This window comes from Megalops cyprinoides, chromosome 8 (assembly GCF_013368585.1).
Source record: "Megalops cyprinoides isolate fMegCyp1 chromosome 8, fMegCyp1.pri, whole genome shotgun sequence".
Classification (NCBI taxonomy): Eukaryota; Metazoa; Chordata; class Actinopteri; order Elopiformes; family Megalopidae; genus Megalops; species Megalops cyprinoides.
This window is the reverse complement of record NC_050590.1, coordinates 28,445,426-28,461,812: the sequence shown is the minus strand read 5'-3', so window position 1 is coordinate 28,461,812 and position 16,387 is coordinate 28,445,426. Positions and strand designations below refer to the sequence as shown.

Sequence of the window (16,387 nt, the reverse complement as noted above, 5' to 3'; positions counted from 1 at the left end):
AAAGATGAAGGAACAAGAGCACTTTCAGTATGCTGAAAAGTGATCCACGGAATGGACTGATCACTTGCTCACTGGTGGCATGTAGACACGCCAAGTGGAATGAGCTGGCTCACTTCTGTGTAGTTTAAAGTTGCTCAAAGACTTAAAACACATTTTCGATCTCAAGTAGTAAATATTTTTTTCTGTGCATGCTTCGTCTGTGGTTACTCTGTTTGTTGGGGGGCTGTCGCGACCACAAGATGCTTTTTGTGCTCTGTCCTAATGGCTTTGCTGACAACAGATGGCGTTAAACAATGAATTTGCTTGCGTTAGTGTTTTTCTGCAACACAGTGAAAATGTGCAAATAATGATTTACAAATCAAGAAGAATGGAACCAGCATGCAAAATAACTGATTGGTATGTTAAACACTATGTTGGTATCTTCATTAAAAGTACAAAGCTGGAATCTTTGTCACTTTACTTTTTACCAGTGTGTGCTGATCCATGCTGAAGACGTAAAAGCATTTCATCTCCTGATACATTTTTTTATATAGTGTCACTTCAACTTCAATTGTGGTGAAAAAACTATAGTCATTATTCTATATTACAACTACAGTATAACATATACAATTAACTCAACGTGGAAATTATTTGAGCCTGCCTGAAAATATCCCATTAAATATTGGAAAATGGACCCCAGGGAAAGTTTTTAGTTGGATGTACCAACTCAATACATAAACGGCTGTTGCATATAAACATATACAAATACAAAACACAAAATCAAAGCAGCAACAAATAACTTCAAACCAAACTTTATTAACTCTTAAAATGAAAAACCTTATTCTCAGAAATAAATATTAACTTAAAATTTTGGTAATAAAATCATTTTGTAAGGCTAAACACCACAGTTCTGGGCTTAATCAGAAATCTATCTGTTGTGATGGAAACAAAGATTCTCTGTGGTTGGAGAGGAACAAACAGCTATGATCTGGTGTTTGACTTTTAAAATGTTTCTGATCCATAGCCCCTTTCAGACATGCACTGAAAGCTGGAACTTATCTAGCCATTACCCGGAGGAGCTGTATATGAGAAAACAAACGTCCGAATCAGTCAGACTGGACATGAGACGGACTTCACTCTGCCAGCTCCATAGTACAAAGTCCGTCTAATGTCAAATTGAGTCCATGTGTGAATAGAGCAGGTCATGTTCCGGAGAATCCACAGCAAGCGAGAGGGCTCTTTCATTGACATTGTGGATACATCCAAATACATCCTATTTTGAGTCCAATGATCGTTAAAGAGATAGTTAGCTATAGCTATACTGCCAAAACTTGTCTCTTACGATAACTAATAACGTTGGTTAGTAGTTTATTATCTGGTTAGTAGCTAGCTAAGCTGTAGCTAAGTAATAGTGATAGGTATAGTGAGATAGGTGAACTGGTGACCTAACATTACATAGCAAACAACAAAAACTTACCTTATTGTTATAATAAATGTATAATTAATAATAAATTATGTGTACCAGTAGCACCATTTGGATGGCTATGTGTGATTTTTTTATAGGCTACCCAAAAGTATAATAGCTATGTTCGCCTTCTCCTCCTCTGTGCCACATTATGTACCCGTACCACCGAAAGTTAAGACATTGAAAAGAAAAAAACTAAAAATACTTCAACTCTAGAATACTGTAGGTCATCTTGTCAATACTTTTCACTCGTGAGAATGCAATTCTATTTCCTGTAGGTGAGAACGCGTCTGTCACGGACAATCTCCTGTTGTGTGCTACATATGTGAGAGGGCAATTCCGGCCAAGTTGCGGACCTGATTCTCCGCACTTTGTCTGGAGTTCATATGTGAAAATGGCTCTGCACGCTCTACCCAGGCGCCACCCCTCAAAACCAAACCAGAGTATTTCCAGTAAGTGAGAACGCGTCTGACACGGACAAGCTCCTGTTGTGTGCTACGTGTGAAAGGGCAACTCCGGACAATGTGCAGACCTGATGTGCGGACCTCCGGATATTGTCTGAAGTTCATATGTGAAAATGGCTCATGTCTCTCCTGGTAATCCTTTATCTATTTGTCATCACACTCAAGTTAAATTATGCTGGTCAGGCAAAAGGCTTTTTCACCTCACACCTAAGGCCTTGTTCACACCTGGCATTAACATGCGTTTTGGGTGATCCAATCACAAGTGGACAGTGCTAAGTACAGGTGTGCACGCACCAAAGACGCATTTAGGATGCATTGAGATCCGATCTCTCAGACCATATTTGGAGGTGGTATGGGCCGCATACAGCCACATTGTTTTAGCAGTGTGAACGCAAATGCGTCCTAGGCCACATTGAAGGACCGCCTACTTAACTGACGTCCTCTTATTAAGCGGAAGTATGTACTCATTCGTGTGCCACCGGTGTGATTAACTGTTTAGCGTGTAAGCTAAAACCGGTGCGATTAGAACACGAGATTGGAAAAATTCTAGCTAATTTTACCTTTGAGGTAACACCGATTTAATGTTAAAAAATATGGCAAATGCTAACTGAAAACTATGAGAAGCTAAATAACGCTAATGAAAACATAACAAACCATGTGCGCTACATAGCATGAAAAATAAGTTATGTGCGAAAGGGTTTCACAGTGCGATAACAGGCAACAACAACAACAACAACTAGAGTTCGCAAGCTACCTTCCAAACCCCAAACGTGTAATGCAATATATTACATGGAAAAATGGTATTATGAATAACACGTGAAGTGTTGTAGTTCTACAAATAAATGTTAGACTATTGTGGGAATCAAGACTTATAATATCATGAATATCAAGAGGACATTCTAAAACGCTTAACGTGGCTTAATGTTCCAAAACTGCGATCAATCATCACCAAATTTCTCTGACATCTCTTGTCAGAAACACTTACTCCTGTCAAAAAATCAAAACCGAAATCCTAGGAGTATGGTCGTTATCTCACGATATGCGTTTTCCTCTCCATTGACGCCCATTATAAGGAAAAAGCTTAACGTGGCTTAATGTCCCAAAACAATGATCACCAAATTTTTCGGACATCTCACGTGTCATAAACACTATCTCCTATCAAAAAAGCGTCTATACTCATAGGATTTCGGTTTTGATTTTTTGACAGGTGGAAGTGTTTATGACAAGAGATATCCGAGAGAAATTTGGTGATCATTGATCGCTGTTTTAGAACATTAAACCACGTTAAGCCCTTTCACGTTAACCGTTTTAGAATGTCCCTTCTTCCATAACAAGCGCGCTTCAGTTTTAGAAAAGTAATTTATAGATGTATTCACAACACTAGCAAACCAGCAAACACCCTTTGATATTAAACTACATTATGAAACATTTTCATTGCAGTGAATAACATAAGACTAAAACTTTAGAAACATAATATCTTGCTTAGGCTATTTAATTCAACCATACCGGCAAGGTGCCAGAAAAATACGGTGAAGTTCAAAATGTTCTAATCTAGCGTTTCTGCTTTTTCCAACGATAAACAGAATTTAACAAAAGATCTGCTGCGGCTGAGTTAAGGGTATTTAATTTCAGTGATGAACAGAATCTAGCTTGCTAGTCAACTAGGTTTTCATTTACAGATACAACACGCATTATTTCATAATGACAGTAATAACAAGATTCGTTCAAGCAGACCTTTAAATGATGCGTAAACTTATATTTGCAAACGGAAATGATGTACATGTTTATTTGCATATAGAGTGGGGAAGTGAGATCTGATCACAAGTGGTCACTCGAGGCGCATGTGGGGACGCATTTTAATGCCAGGTGTGAACAGATGTATTTAGAGCTGTCCACTTGTGATTGGATCACCCAAGATGCATGTTAATACCAGGTGTGAACAGGGCCTAAAACGTTTTGGTGGAAACCAGAGCACCTGTTGAGGATACCTGATCAGCTCAATTCACTAACTGTCCTGGTTGGCAGATGAAGCCAACAAAAGCCTTTCCATTTGGAAAACAACCACAGTATTTGCTATTGCATGAAGGCCATGTTGGCTAAGTAAACAGCCGATACATGTGTTCAACATGTGCATTTAACCAGCACTATGTCCACTCCAAGTCCAAGGCTAGTTTACAAGGTTCTGACACATAGAGATGCCTGTAGCACCAGGATTTCATAAATCAACAAGAGATATTCCATCTGGGTGAGGCTCATAAATAAATACACTCTGAGAATACTAGAATGTGGGGGATATGCTTCAAGGCTTTGGGAAAGCGTAAATGCTGACAGTGGTGCGTTTGGCCAAATGAACAAACCAGTCTATATTTAAACACCCCCCCCTTTGTGGATGCCTGCGGGATGATGAGCTGTTGTTGTCATGCCTTGCCCTTCAGAGACAGAGCAGGGAGGGGTGTTGAATTATAACAGACTCACGTCCCTCTGCAGTGTAACTCATTGTAACATGGGTGACACCATGACCACTGACGGTGCAGATGACTCACAGAGAATGGCACGTGCCTCATCTCTCACCCTCGGCCGATTTATTTCTGCTCCATGTGCGGCTTGTGTCTGCTTTTCATGGCCCTTGCAATTAAACTCCATGAGCCTGGGACGGCTCCAATGAAACTATACACAACTCCATAGACTTTCTATCTGAATTTAAACAAAAAAACAAAAGACATAACTATAGAAGTAGAGCTCAATCGATAAGTTTTTTTTTTCTATGGGGCATATGCACTGTTCATGGACACTGCTTCTCAAAAAAAAACAAAGATTTCATGTAGTTCACTGTGTAGTACAACCTTAGCTCTTTGTGGTCAAAAGGAAAGGGGCTATAGTGAATTTACTGTTTTCCTAACCATTCTTCCATAATGGACAAACCTAATGCTAATATTGTCACTGATTCACTGGAGCAATGAAGTGCCAGTGTGTATATTAAAAACAGATCTTTCTGGTTAAATGTTGCACTTGACAGTTACAGATTTAAAAATTAAGACCAGTACCTTTCCCATTGCACACCTGCCTCTTTTAATGGGGCACACTATATCCAAATTATGTAACAAGATTACCTCCACAGGTTTCTGCACCTGCCATGAGATCTGGTATACATCACTGCAGACAATGTATCTGGCCCAAGGAATAAATTACTGACGAGGCAGGCTGTAATAAGTCTCTACTGACAATACCTGCACCAAGGCCAAGAGGGAAAGAGAGGTTTGGAAGGAGAGTTAATCCAGCATAGCTCAGAGTCATGCCGGTGAGAGCCTGAAGAGCCTCTGTGAGTCTGTATCAGACTCAGGCCTTGGAAGACCATCCTATGAATAAATGCCGCCAAAATGAACCCAATGATTTGTCTCATCTTTGTATCTCTGGCTGAAATCAGAACAGAAAGGCCAGGATTTCAAATGACATGATAAGCTGCCAATATTACCTACTAACATATGAGCTTCATTGGGTGAATGGGTCCTTGCAGCATTACCAATCCATTTGAAAGAATAGTATGAATGAGCTACACCATACGACTGTACTTTAATTCAGTGAGGGGAAAACCCATACACTATTAGAAAGTGATTTTCAGTCTGGATTTTGTCATCAAGTATATAATGTACACCTGCAAAGTGTTATTTTGTCATGGAGTACAGGGCCATAGTCATTATTAAGAAAATGTTTCCATTATTTCTGAATGATTTCACACTGAAGGCTCCCAGCCCAAACCCAACAGGCAGCCTGGGCTTTGTGTGCCAATCAGCAAGGATTACACTTGACTTGTTATTCCAATACTAACAACACCAACACAAGCCATTATTCATCATTGCACTGGATGCAAGCTGCAAAGTAAATCTATCCATGAGGACTGGCACATAATTGCTGGTTGAAATCATTATAATCTTTTGAGAAACTGGACAAGCTCAAGGAGACAACACCAACAAAAAGACAGAGAGCTAGCTCAGTCACTTTACTGCATTTAGTTCTCAACACGGTTTCAGAACAGCAGTATTCCGGACCCAGTCGTAAATCAAATCGAATAAACAAACAAACAAACAGAGCCTGAACTAACTGAGGAATGGGCCTGACCTTCGGGCGCTGCTCCAGGTTCACTGCTACTGGTGCCCTGGGGATTTATAACCAGCATTCTGTGCAGACTCAGAGCAGCAAATATTTGGTCATCAGTGGGGGGTGGTTTGTGTGGGATGGTATTTGACCTCATCTGTCAGGAGTCTGGGACCCACTGATCTCCCCAGAGGGGGTGAGAGGGAGAGATTAGACAATGCCCCTTGTGTCACCAAGCCTGAGACAGACAGATAAGACCAGTGCACGCAGGATGGCTGCTTCCCTACAAAAAGGAGGCTTACAGGAATTCCCCAATTAGGAGAGGAGTGCAAGGTTTACACAAAGTGTCAGATAAACAACCATTATGCATTTTTCAGCACACAGGAAATGCCAATATCTGCTGCACACTCCAAAGGAAAACGAGGTATTCCGGGTAATATGAAACAATGTTTCAGTAATCCCTTTTGTAAAGTAAATGCCTTACCAAATAGTATTATTTAATTGTAAAATAATTATTAGCCTACAACATAAATTTTGTGTCAACAGAAAATTTCAATTCTGTTTTCCAGTCAGATGTGCTGATACAGTGGTCTCGGGAATCCCATACTTACCTGATGTGCTAGAGAATCATTTTCATTTTTTAATGCCAACCCTAACAAGCTGTGATCACCTGGCCGTGTCTAGATCCAACACTGGCTGATGGGCACTGTAAGCTGTCACACTTGAACCATATGGCCCAACAGACCATCCACGTTTACATGGGGCCAGTGCAGGCCTAAACAGCCACAGGCCCAAGTCATGCAGACGTGATGCTACACTTCAAAGCACAGATACTTTTTCAGTTCAATGCAGAGAATGAGAACCACAAAGGGAGCTAGGTAAAGCCATTTGACAGATCCAAAAAAAATGGAAGCTGTTTCAAGTGGCTTTGTTGGTAAACACAGATGATATCACACCGGGAAAAGATCTGTTACCATGAGCAGTCATTCTCTGCGTTTAGTGCTCCTTCCTGGCTTTTCTTTTGGCAGAATTATCCATGACATCATTCAGTCCATAGGAATTTTTAAAAACTTGTACTTCAGTTTTAGTGACAAAATTTTCCGGGCACATTGTCTTTTTCCTAAAGACTATAAGCCTCATATGAAAAGGCATCATTCTACAACAGACTTAAGTTAACCTCTAAAATGTGTTAGCAAAGGAAGAACAGAGCGACCTCTTATGCATTTGTACAAAGCATCAGTTGGCAATACAAATTAGGAAAAGTATGCATCAATGAACAACAGAAAATGATTTCACATATATCACTGACTGAGCACGACAATGTAAACTACTGAGGATCACCATATTTACAACCAGATTACTTTCACCAATACTTTTTTTACCGTTTTAAAAAAAAAAAATGCACATCATAAAATGGCCAAAAAGGTCAGAAAACCTAGCCAAAATGCAGATGTTTACACAATTGCATAATAATGCAAATTCCTTAGATTGCCAGCATATCTCTTCAAAAAAGCTTGGGATTTTACAGTGTTGTCATATTTTGGAAAATATTATGCCTCTAAGGAGTACACAAACAACACAACATGTTGGATTTGTCCAGACAAAAACCACAAATCCTATAGTCATCAAGAGTTAAATCAGAGAGTTTGGCAATATAATGCACCACATTTTTCATTAACAACTCACACAAGGGAAGAGATTGTTTTAATTACACAAACAACCCCATCAGGCTCAATAAAGTTTGAATAAAGCAGACCCTTCGAAGCCAAATCAAACCCAAACATAGTGGCACTGATACAGGCACTGAAGCCAGTTTTTTCATATTTGATATTCCAAATTAAATTCAGATATGGAAGCAATTTGCATAGGATGTGTGAAAGTATGTAGAACGAGATGTACTGCAGTATTAGAGTTTCACATGTGGTTCTGCTTAGTTTTGTGGTCTTCACCTCCTCAAATGCTCACCTAATTGCACAGTTTGCTTAGGAACTAAAATGACCGGTCACATCAATGCCAAATATTCACTTCCCAGCATACACAGATAAGGTATGCTCATCCACAGACAAAGTAACTGACATCACCAAAGCAATCAGTGAACTGATCATCCATGAGAAAGTCATATAGATGGCATTGATGAATCCATAAGTGACTAAAGGGCTATCCTCCTAGGATGCTGAATCTCGGGACCGAGCCATGCCCTCTATAAACAGCTGGACCACATCTCTTTTCATTTTAGATGCTACAGCCCCATCATCTGCAGCTCATTTTTATTGCCACATGCAGGAGCGTTAGGAACATCTGTTTCAGTGCCCTGTGCTGGTGCTAATTCAGCTAATTCAGCACATTTCTGCACGAATCTCTAGTTGTGGAGAGGAGGGCTAGAGAACGCTTGCTCACCATCTCTACTCCCTGGGGAAATGGTGTGCCGTCCCAGTCCTTGTCCGGGAAACGCTGGATGATCTTCCCGCATCCTTCTCCTGATCCTGGAGGCAGACAGCAAACACACCAGATTAGTATGGAATCTCCTGAGACACACACAAACACAGGAAGCATGAGGGATCAGAAATAATAGGTCAAACATGAATCACAAGGCCTTGGGTGAGAGGACAGCTTTGACACATTCTGCCCACTGCACGTCTCATGAGTAATGATGTGCATACCATCTCATATTGGCAAGCAGGACCACCTGCCAAAACTGCTCATATTCATTCCTGAAGAACATGTCATTTATTTTAAATGTATTCCTTAAGACAGCCACTGCAGTAATTGCATAGGCTCAAAACAACAGCAAGGCCAGCTGCTTGAAGAGGTTGTTAACCTACTAAAATCTCTTTGTATTTTTTGACAAATTTGCAAAGCTGTTTACAAACCTGTGCTCTCCCAAAAAATAAGAAACAGTAGCTTTCTGCCACTTGTGAATCTCACAGACTATGGCTTGGCTACCCAATACTCCTGAACACAATAAAAGCAAAAGACAACTGCCTGATCAAGGATCACTTAACCCAACCTTACTGCAAACCCCAGTCATTTTGTACAGAAAACTATACTCATCCAGGGGCTTGGGGATCACATTTATGCCCACCCAAACTGAGTGAGATGTTCCTGAGACATACAATTTTAAAAGTAGAACTACAATACAAAAGGGCACATAAGGACAACCCCAAGACACTTTTTTCAACAGTGTGATCATAATTCCAGATTCTGAATCAGTACGACTCATATTTGTGCATTCATTACTGGCAAAATGAAGCCTAACATTCTTCCTCTGTGATAAGCTTCCAGACGCTTTCCAGCTTCAATTAAAACACCTTGTTTGGTTTGGTTTCACCTTACAAGTCAAATGGAAATGGAAGCTGAGTTGCACTTCTGTAACAGCAGGTTCTAGACTCTTCCAGAGAGACCCCAGGAGGACCCCATGTGATTAAGAGTACAGGGCAGTGATGGTGCCTTCATTACTGGACAGGAGGTGTCATATTCCCCTATCAAGCAGTAAGGGTGCTGGTCCTGGGGTCACCACCTCTGGCCATGACACCTTTACCAAGGATAAAGCAAAAGAATGCAAGATACTTAAAAAATGATACCATTAAACTGAGCACTTGCATCTGCCTGCAGTATATCTGGCACACTGATTCCCAGTAATGTACATATGCTGGGGTTATTCATTCAGATAGAAAGCAAGCAACAAGCTCCCAGCAGGGAGTTACTGCACTGACTCTTTATGAGAAATGTAGGCTCATCTACATTAATAGAAGAATTCCAAAAAAAACAAAAACAAAAAAGAAATCAATCTAAAGAGGAAATGGGTACTAACAATTTGTTAGTACGTTCACCCTAGCAATAGGTAAAAATGTGAGGTTCTCAGCATGAAAAGAGACAAGGTGCAGTGAAATTTGACTTCATTTGACATTTGACTTCATTCATTCTGACTGATGAGGAGGAAGATGAGCAGGCTTAAGATAAAGATGAAGAAAAATAAGATGAAATGGTGACAGAGGAGGAGGAGAAGGTGAGGAGAAGAGGATAAGTAGACAGAGAATGAGAATGAAGATGAAGATTGATGAGAGGAAGATGTCAGAAGAGAAGATGGAAGAGGAGGAGGAGGAGGATGAGGACTGTGGTTTTTTGCTCCCCCTTTCCTTTTGTTACGCCCTTACATTCCTCAACATTCTGTCATCATATAGAAACTGTTTACAACCAAGACAAATCTGTATTCTTAGGAAAACATGTTACTAGGGCTGCAACTAATGGCTATTTTGATAGTCGAATAATCAATGGCTCTTATTTATCAGCTTTTAAATTTAGCTTGAGGTTGTTTTAGGCATATGCTAACTAACAATAATGACAATAAAGATGAGAACTTCGTTAAAAAATACGTCTTTTAATGAATGGTTACTAGGACTAATTCAGTGAGGGAAGTTGCTTGCTGGATAGTACAAGTCTGCTTCCTTTGAAGAAAGCCATCCATTACGAGATCCAACAAATCCATAACTCATTTGAATGCAACCCACATAGCAAAGACACGACTTGTAGAAATCTGTTGGTATTTAAAAAGTATCAAATTCTCAGGTGTTCTCTAAACTTGTGCACTTGGCAGCATCACTATCTCCAGCCATAAATGTCGCCATGACAACGATGCAACGTTTAAACAGAATTTCTAAATAGCAGACGGGCTGTGGTTTAACATTGTCAAGTTAGAGCACATTTGGAATATGAATGGGATCATTGTGAATAATAGGTTATTATCTGCTACACTGTATGTTCAACGTCATTAATAATTTATTGATCAAGAGAAAATGTATTTCAAAATAGAAAACGTTACAGCTAATAACGTAAAGTAACATGGCTTTTAACATTAACATTAGCTATGCTAGCTAGCTAACTAACTTAAGACGAGTCTTCATCATCCAGAGAGCCAGCGTGCCACCTCTACAGATGCTCGAGCATAACTGTTGTGCTCCCATGCCAGGCAAGGTCAGGTTTGCAAAAGTTGCATTTCACAACCTTCTTGGCAGAGTTAACCCTTTCGTGTGTACGGTCACACCGGTATGATTAGCCGTTTAGTGCGTACATGTTAAAACCGTGCCATTAGAAAACTAGATTGAAAAAATTCTAGCTAATTTTGGCTTTGAGGAAATAGCGATTTAACATTAAAAATATAGCAAATGCTAACTGAAAACTATGAGAAGCTTAATAACACTGATGGAAACATAATGAACCATGTAATACGCGCGCTACATAGCATAAAAAATAAGTTATGTGCGAAAGTTTTAAGAGTGAAATGCTGCCACACTTTTGAGGTCTTTGGTCATGACGGTGTTGCCATCTGTATTGCTCACTCCAGTAAAGCAACGTAGCTACATGTCTGAGCATTCCGAGTCAGCACGAAAAACACACGCGATGACATCACCAACTAATCGAGAATTAAATTTGTTGGCAACTAATTTGGTCATCGATTTTAGTTGACTACGTCGATTATTCGTTGCACCCCTACATGTTACAAAAGATGAGAAGAGCACATGATAAGATATAGATAAGGATATGTGAACTGAAACATCACTGAACCTAGGAGAAAGACCAACATCGTTTTAGGAAACATCGGAGGATAACAATATATCATTGGGGAGATTTTTTTGTTGTGTGCCTGAATAAAAACAAGAAAGTACAATGGTCATTTGGCCCAATCAGGAGCTCATTGGAACACTGAAAGCAACGTTATACAAGAGGCATGGATTGGTTAAACTGAATTCAAAATGAGACATTGTCTAGATTGTAATAAATAAACCAGCAGTGTAAGGTAGTTGAAATTCATCTGCTGAGCTGGAATCAGTCACAGTAGATGAATTTATGACAGAGCTGGAATTAAATCAAGATGTTTGCAAAGAACTTGGTCAAAGATTATGCACAAAGAACAAACTCTGAACAACTAACACAAAGCAGATTACAAGAGTGGAAGGCCATCCATTTGTAAAAGACCTTTTCACAAACTAATAACACGTAGGATGTCTTTGCAGAGGAACAGCGAACAAAAACACCCTTCGCTTCCATGTTCCTGTCAGGAAGGGCATGAATCATTTAACTGTGGAGGAGTAAAAATCTTCCTGACGCCTCTGCTGGCATGCATTATATAACAGATATTCCTACACCTTGTCAGGCAAACAAATAGTGACAAAACTGTAGTTGGCACATTTACAGTGCTGAGAGAGGAACAGTGACATGATATTACATCATTTTAACTAGAGTAAGATCCAAAACCATGAGGAGGTTACATACATTCAAGAATGCACCACCAAAGGAAGACATTTAATTAAAACCAATAAAACATACTTGACCGCAAATTAAAATGAAGTTGAAGCATTCCTCGTCTGGAGGATAAACTGTACACTGAATATAAATTAGAAATCAGTTAACAGCTCATTCCATTCTACACCTCCACCCAAGCCAAAAGCAAATTTAAAAAAAAAAAAATCTATCTTCATAAATTACAACTGTGCAGAATACATTTACACAGGCAACTGAGGGGAAAAAAAGAATCCCTCAAAATGAAAGGTCTTTCAAAAGCTGTGTCAAAAGCATGCTTAATTGGTGAACTGGAAATGTACTACAGGGGAAAAAAATTGTGGAACTGAAAAGAATTCCTTTTTTGAGAGACCAAAAACAGCATCTTGCAAGAAGTGTTCCAACATGCAAATTGTCATATATCATTTGGCCCGGTGAAATTTATGCCTAATTCAAAGCCCTCAATCATGCGGTCTCTGACAGGTCACAGTGATAGCGCATTTGTTTTTACAATACCGCTGTTCCTGTGACACACTACACTTTTCAAATGTTCAGCGCTGGTAGAGAGTTGTGGCTCAGAAATTTACCACAGTAGCTTAAACACATTAAATCACTTTGTCCAGCTCTCACAATGCTTCACAATTTCAGAGCCAAACTCTGTGACAACAATAATCTTCTTGGACACCCTTGGGAAACTCTGAAAAACATTTAGATTTGATACAAAGTTTTTCCTCTCAAAATCAGTGGAAAGGAAGAGGAACAAACATGAGCCCTTACTTAAACAACCTGTTCACCACTTTTCATTCATATGAACACAGCTTTTCATTCAAAGGACACGTGGGGCTGTTCTCTAAAAAATGTTCAGTTTACAGCTTACATTTGTCAATGAACAAGACAGGTAAATCTTAGAGTCTGTTATGAATGCTCTGGGCAAAAAAGGCAATCAGTATTAGAAAATGTATCCCAAAGAAACTGCTCCACTGACAAGCTCACAGGTCAGTTGAGTTTACAAGGTCAATTTGCGACTGCAAGGTATGTCCAACCAAGTTCTTTCCCTGATTTTACTTCCTCACAGAAGTACTTCGGATGCTTTACATTATCAGGCTGTATCAATGCAGAATGATCAGTATGCAGAGAGATATTTGTCCAAATGCTGACAATCAGAGGTCCAGCTCTGTGGAGCCACAAACGGCATCTATCTAAATATCCGAACAAGATTAAACATTTAAATTCAGGTATTTGTTCAAGTTAAGACATCAAAGACAGATATTCCAGATCTGCTCATCAACATTAGTTCATATGGCTAAATCCTTTGTTCCCTTGCAACCCTAGTGTGTATTCCTTTCCCAGGAAACTGGTGAGCAGTGAAAGGGTAGTAGGGTCAAGACTGGAAAAGGCACATCAAAATTACTGCAATCACTGAAAAACTTCACGAATTTCAAAATCACTTCTGCTGCTAAGAGCCATTTGGTTGCATATTTTAGCAATGGGCAAGAATTACAAGATAAATTCACAGTACCATCTTTTAGCACTCCATTTGAACATGATCTTACAGGAATATTATTTTTTATGATCTATTATGACAGAGCTGGGATCTGGGAGCTGGGATTTTAATCACAACAAAGTACATTCCATTGCAGAATCAAAATTACCAAACTGAATTAATCTATTGCACAAAAATGAAGTTTTTCAAACTCATATAAAGTATGTCATTTCAACAGGATAGTGGATTTATGTCAGGAAAGCACTGAATGAATGAAATACTGGTATGGCAGTGCAGTAGAGCTCCACGCACAGTAGTTTCCTGCCCCGCTACCCTGAGAGCCTCGAGTCGGCTGTCAACAAGCCCTTCAAAAGTTGACCTCTGTCAGGTATTTAGAAAAACAGCCGGTAATTAATCTCCTGGAGCGTCTGGGGCCGTCTGTGGTGCTGTGAGCCGGCGAGCAAGAGCCCTGGCACTGACGCGGCATCAGGTGTCTCTGCCGTGCGATAATTGAAATCACACGCGTGGCATTTTAGAATGAGTGAGCTCCAGTTTCTGCCACCGATGACAAGAAATGTGAGAATTCCTAACATTCCCAGAGGCCAGACTAAATTAAGATAACCAATAAAAATAAATAAATAATAAAATCGAGCAATTAAGTCAGCAATAAGTTTTGAACTTTGTATAAAAGCAGAAGCATGCGATTTAAAAGATCCTCTTAAGAAGGAATTCCAAACAACCAGCATTTTTCACCATTTTTAGACTGTAAACCTTTCACTTTGCCAGGAGCCCGTGAAACTACTTCCATGGGGCCTAAACAAGGAACAACCTTTACACAATTTATGGGAATGCAAGTAAAACTGACTTCCTAAAAGTTTTTATAGCTGAAGGACTTTGTTGGGGTTAAATGATGCATCAGGATTTCAAGTTGTTAGAGGAGGGATTAACTTTTTTAAAAAAAGAAAAACTGTTAAGACTTTCAGACATGAAGCAGATATTTGGGAAATTGTTAAAATACCAGTAAAGCCATTGAGCAATTTCTGTTTTCTTGCTCGTACAGCATGTCCTGAAGCCTCCTTAAATTGTTTTGGATCTGACAAGCAATGCCCCAGTTAGGGCTTGTCCTTTGTGCGGTGGAGTGGGGACCGTGAGAAGACATGGATTTGACAAGCATTGTGGGGGTTGCATACTTGTTTACAGCACGCCTTCCTTAACGATGGACAAGAAAATAAAACTGGCAATGGGAGACACTGATCGTAAAATCATAAAATATTACATTCTTGACCCAAAGAATATGTGCAGAACTATTCAACTGGTCCGATATTTTGGAAAGCACATGCCTGACATGGAAATAGTCCCATGCTAAGACGATCACCAGTTTCTAGAAATCTGTGCAGCTGTTTATCTTGAGGACAGTCGCAAATGAAGCACATCTTTCTACACCATTCTACCATCAGCAAAGGAGAAGAGTGCATTGTGTACAATGTGATGTTTGCAGTAATAGAGCACAAACTGGAATGCATTGTGCAACTGTTGTATGTCGCATGATCCAGTTCAACATTCCTGGGAGTCTTCATAATTGTACACAAACCAAAGAATAAAGAAACAACTATCAATAAAATGCTTTCACCATTGGATGCTCATTTTCATTTTAAGTCAGCTTTGAAAAAGCAAAAAAATTAATATCTGAAATTATTTCTCTAATAATAATTTCTGATTAGTGTATTTGCAACAGTCTCCAAAACACACAGGGACAGAACATTACTCTCCTTGATATGAGCAAATGTCCCTTCTCTCAGAACTTCTTTTTAATCAATCCTCTTAGCTTTTTTCTAAACAGCAAGAATGCTTCCAAACTCAGCTGGTAGAAGGCCTGAATCTGTTCCACACTGGTGAGTTTCAATGATAGATGGATTTTCATCATTTCCATGTAGGACCTTCACCTGGCTTGGCAAAGGCCAAGACCAGGCACTAAGAACAAGACCAGCAGACTGGAAGATACTGTACAGTTCCCTTCCTTTCTGTTCCACTAGAATGGGCTGAAATCCTAGTGATCTCAAGAACAACACTGCTCCACCACCCAGCCAATAATTTACCCAGTGGTCACTTGAATACCAGAACAGACAGTATGTGCCTGAAAGCAGAAATTCAATGGAAAATGCCTGTTTGTTAGAATAATGCTCCATTTCAGGTCATGCCGGAAAGAATATTGGTGGGGGGGGGGGGGGTTATAGGCTGTCAAGCTAATGGTGTGACAAAGAGCAAATTCCAGCACGTCTACCTTGTGAACTCTGCATAAGGAGGAAAAAAAACTGCTGGATTTGAGAGGTAATGCAAAGAGAAATTGAGAAAGAGAAGCCAAAGAGGAACAAACTGTAAGGATGGGGATCATCTTAGTTAAAGAAGGTGCACAACATCACCAGGTCACTTTCTCTGATACATCACCCTATTTTGATGAGTGCCTGCTGTTTGTTTTTAATATGAGAGCAAAGAAAGAGAGTGGTAGTTTTCCATTTCACTCCACCTTCTGAGGGAGGAGGCTTAGCCTACACATCCTAGAGTGGTACTGGTTCCAGTGAGACTCCAGGAGCCCCACTCAGTCTCAAAACATTGGCCATTCAGTTGGAA

At 39.8% G+C, this 16,387-nt stretch overlaps 1 protein-coding gene across 3 annotated transcripts in view; it reads right to left on the bottom strand.

Moving 5' to 3' along the window:
- Positions 1 to 16,387, bottom strand: part of LOC118781744 (myotubularin-related protein 13-like) — a 113,653-nt gene that overhangs the window by 85,716 nt on the left and 11,550 nt on the right. For all 3 annotated transcript variants that reach the window (XM_036534773.1, XM_036534771.1, XM_036534772.1), the window contains exon 2: positions 8,398 to 8,483. In XM_036534773.1, the coding sequence (XP_036390666.1) occupies positions 8,398 to 8,483 (86 nt within the window). The remainder of the gene's footprint in view (positions 1 to 8,397; positions 8,484 to 16,387) is intronic.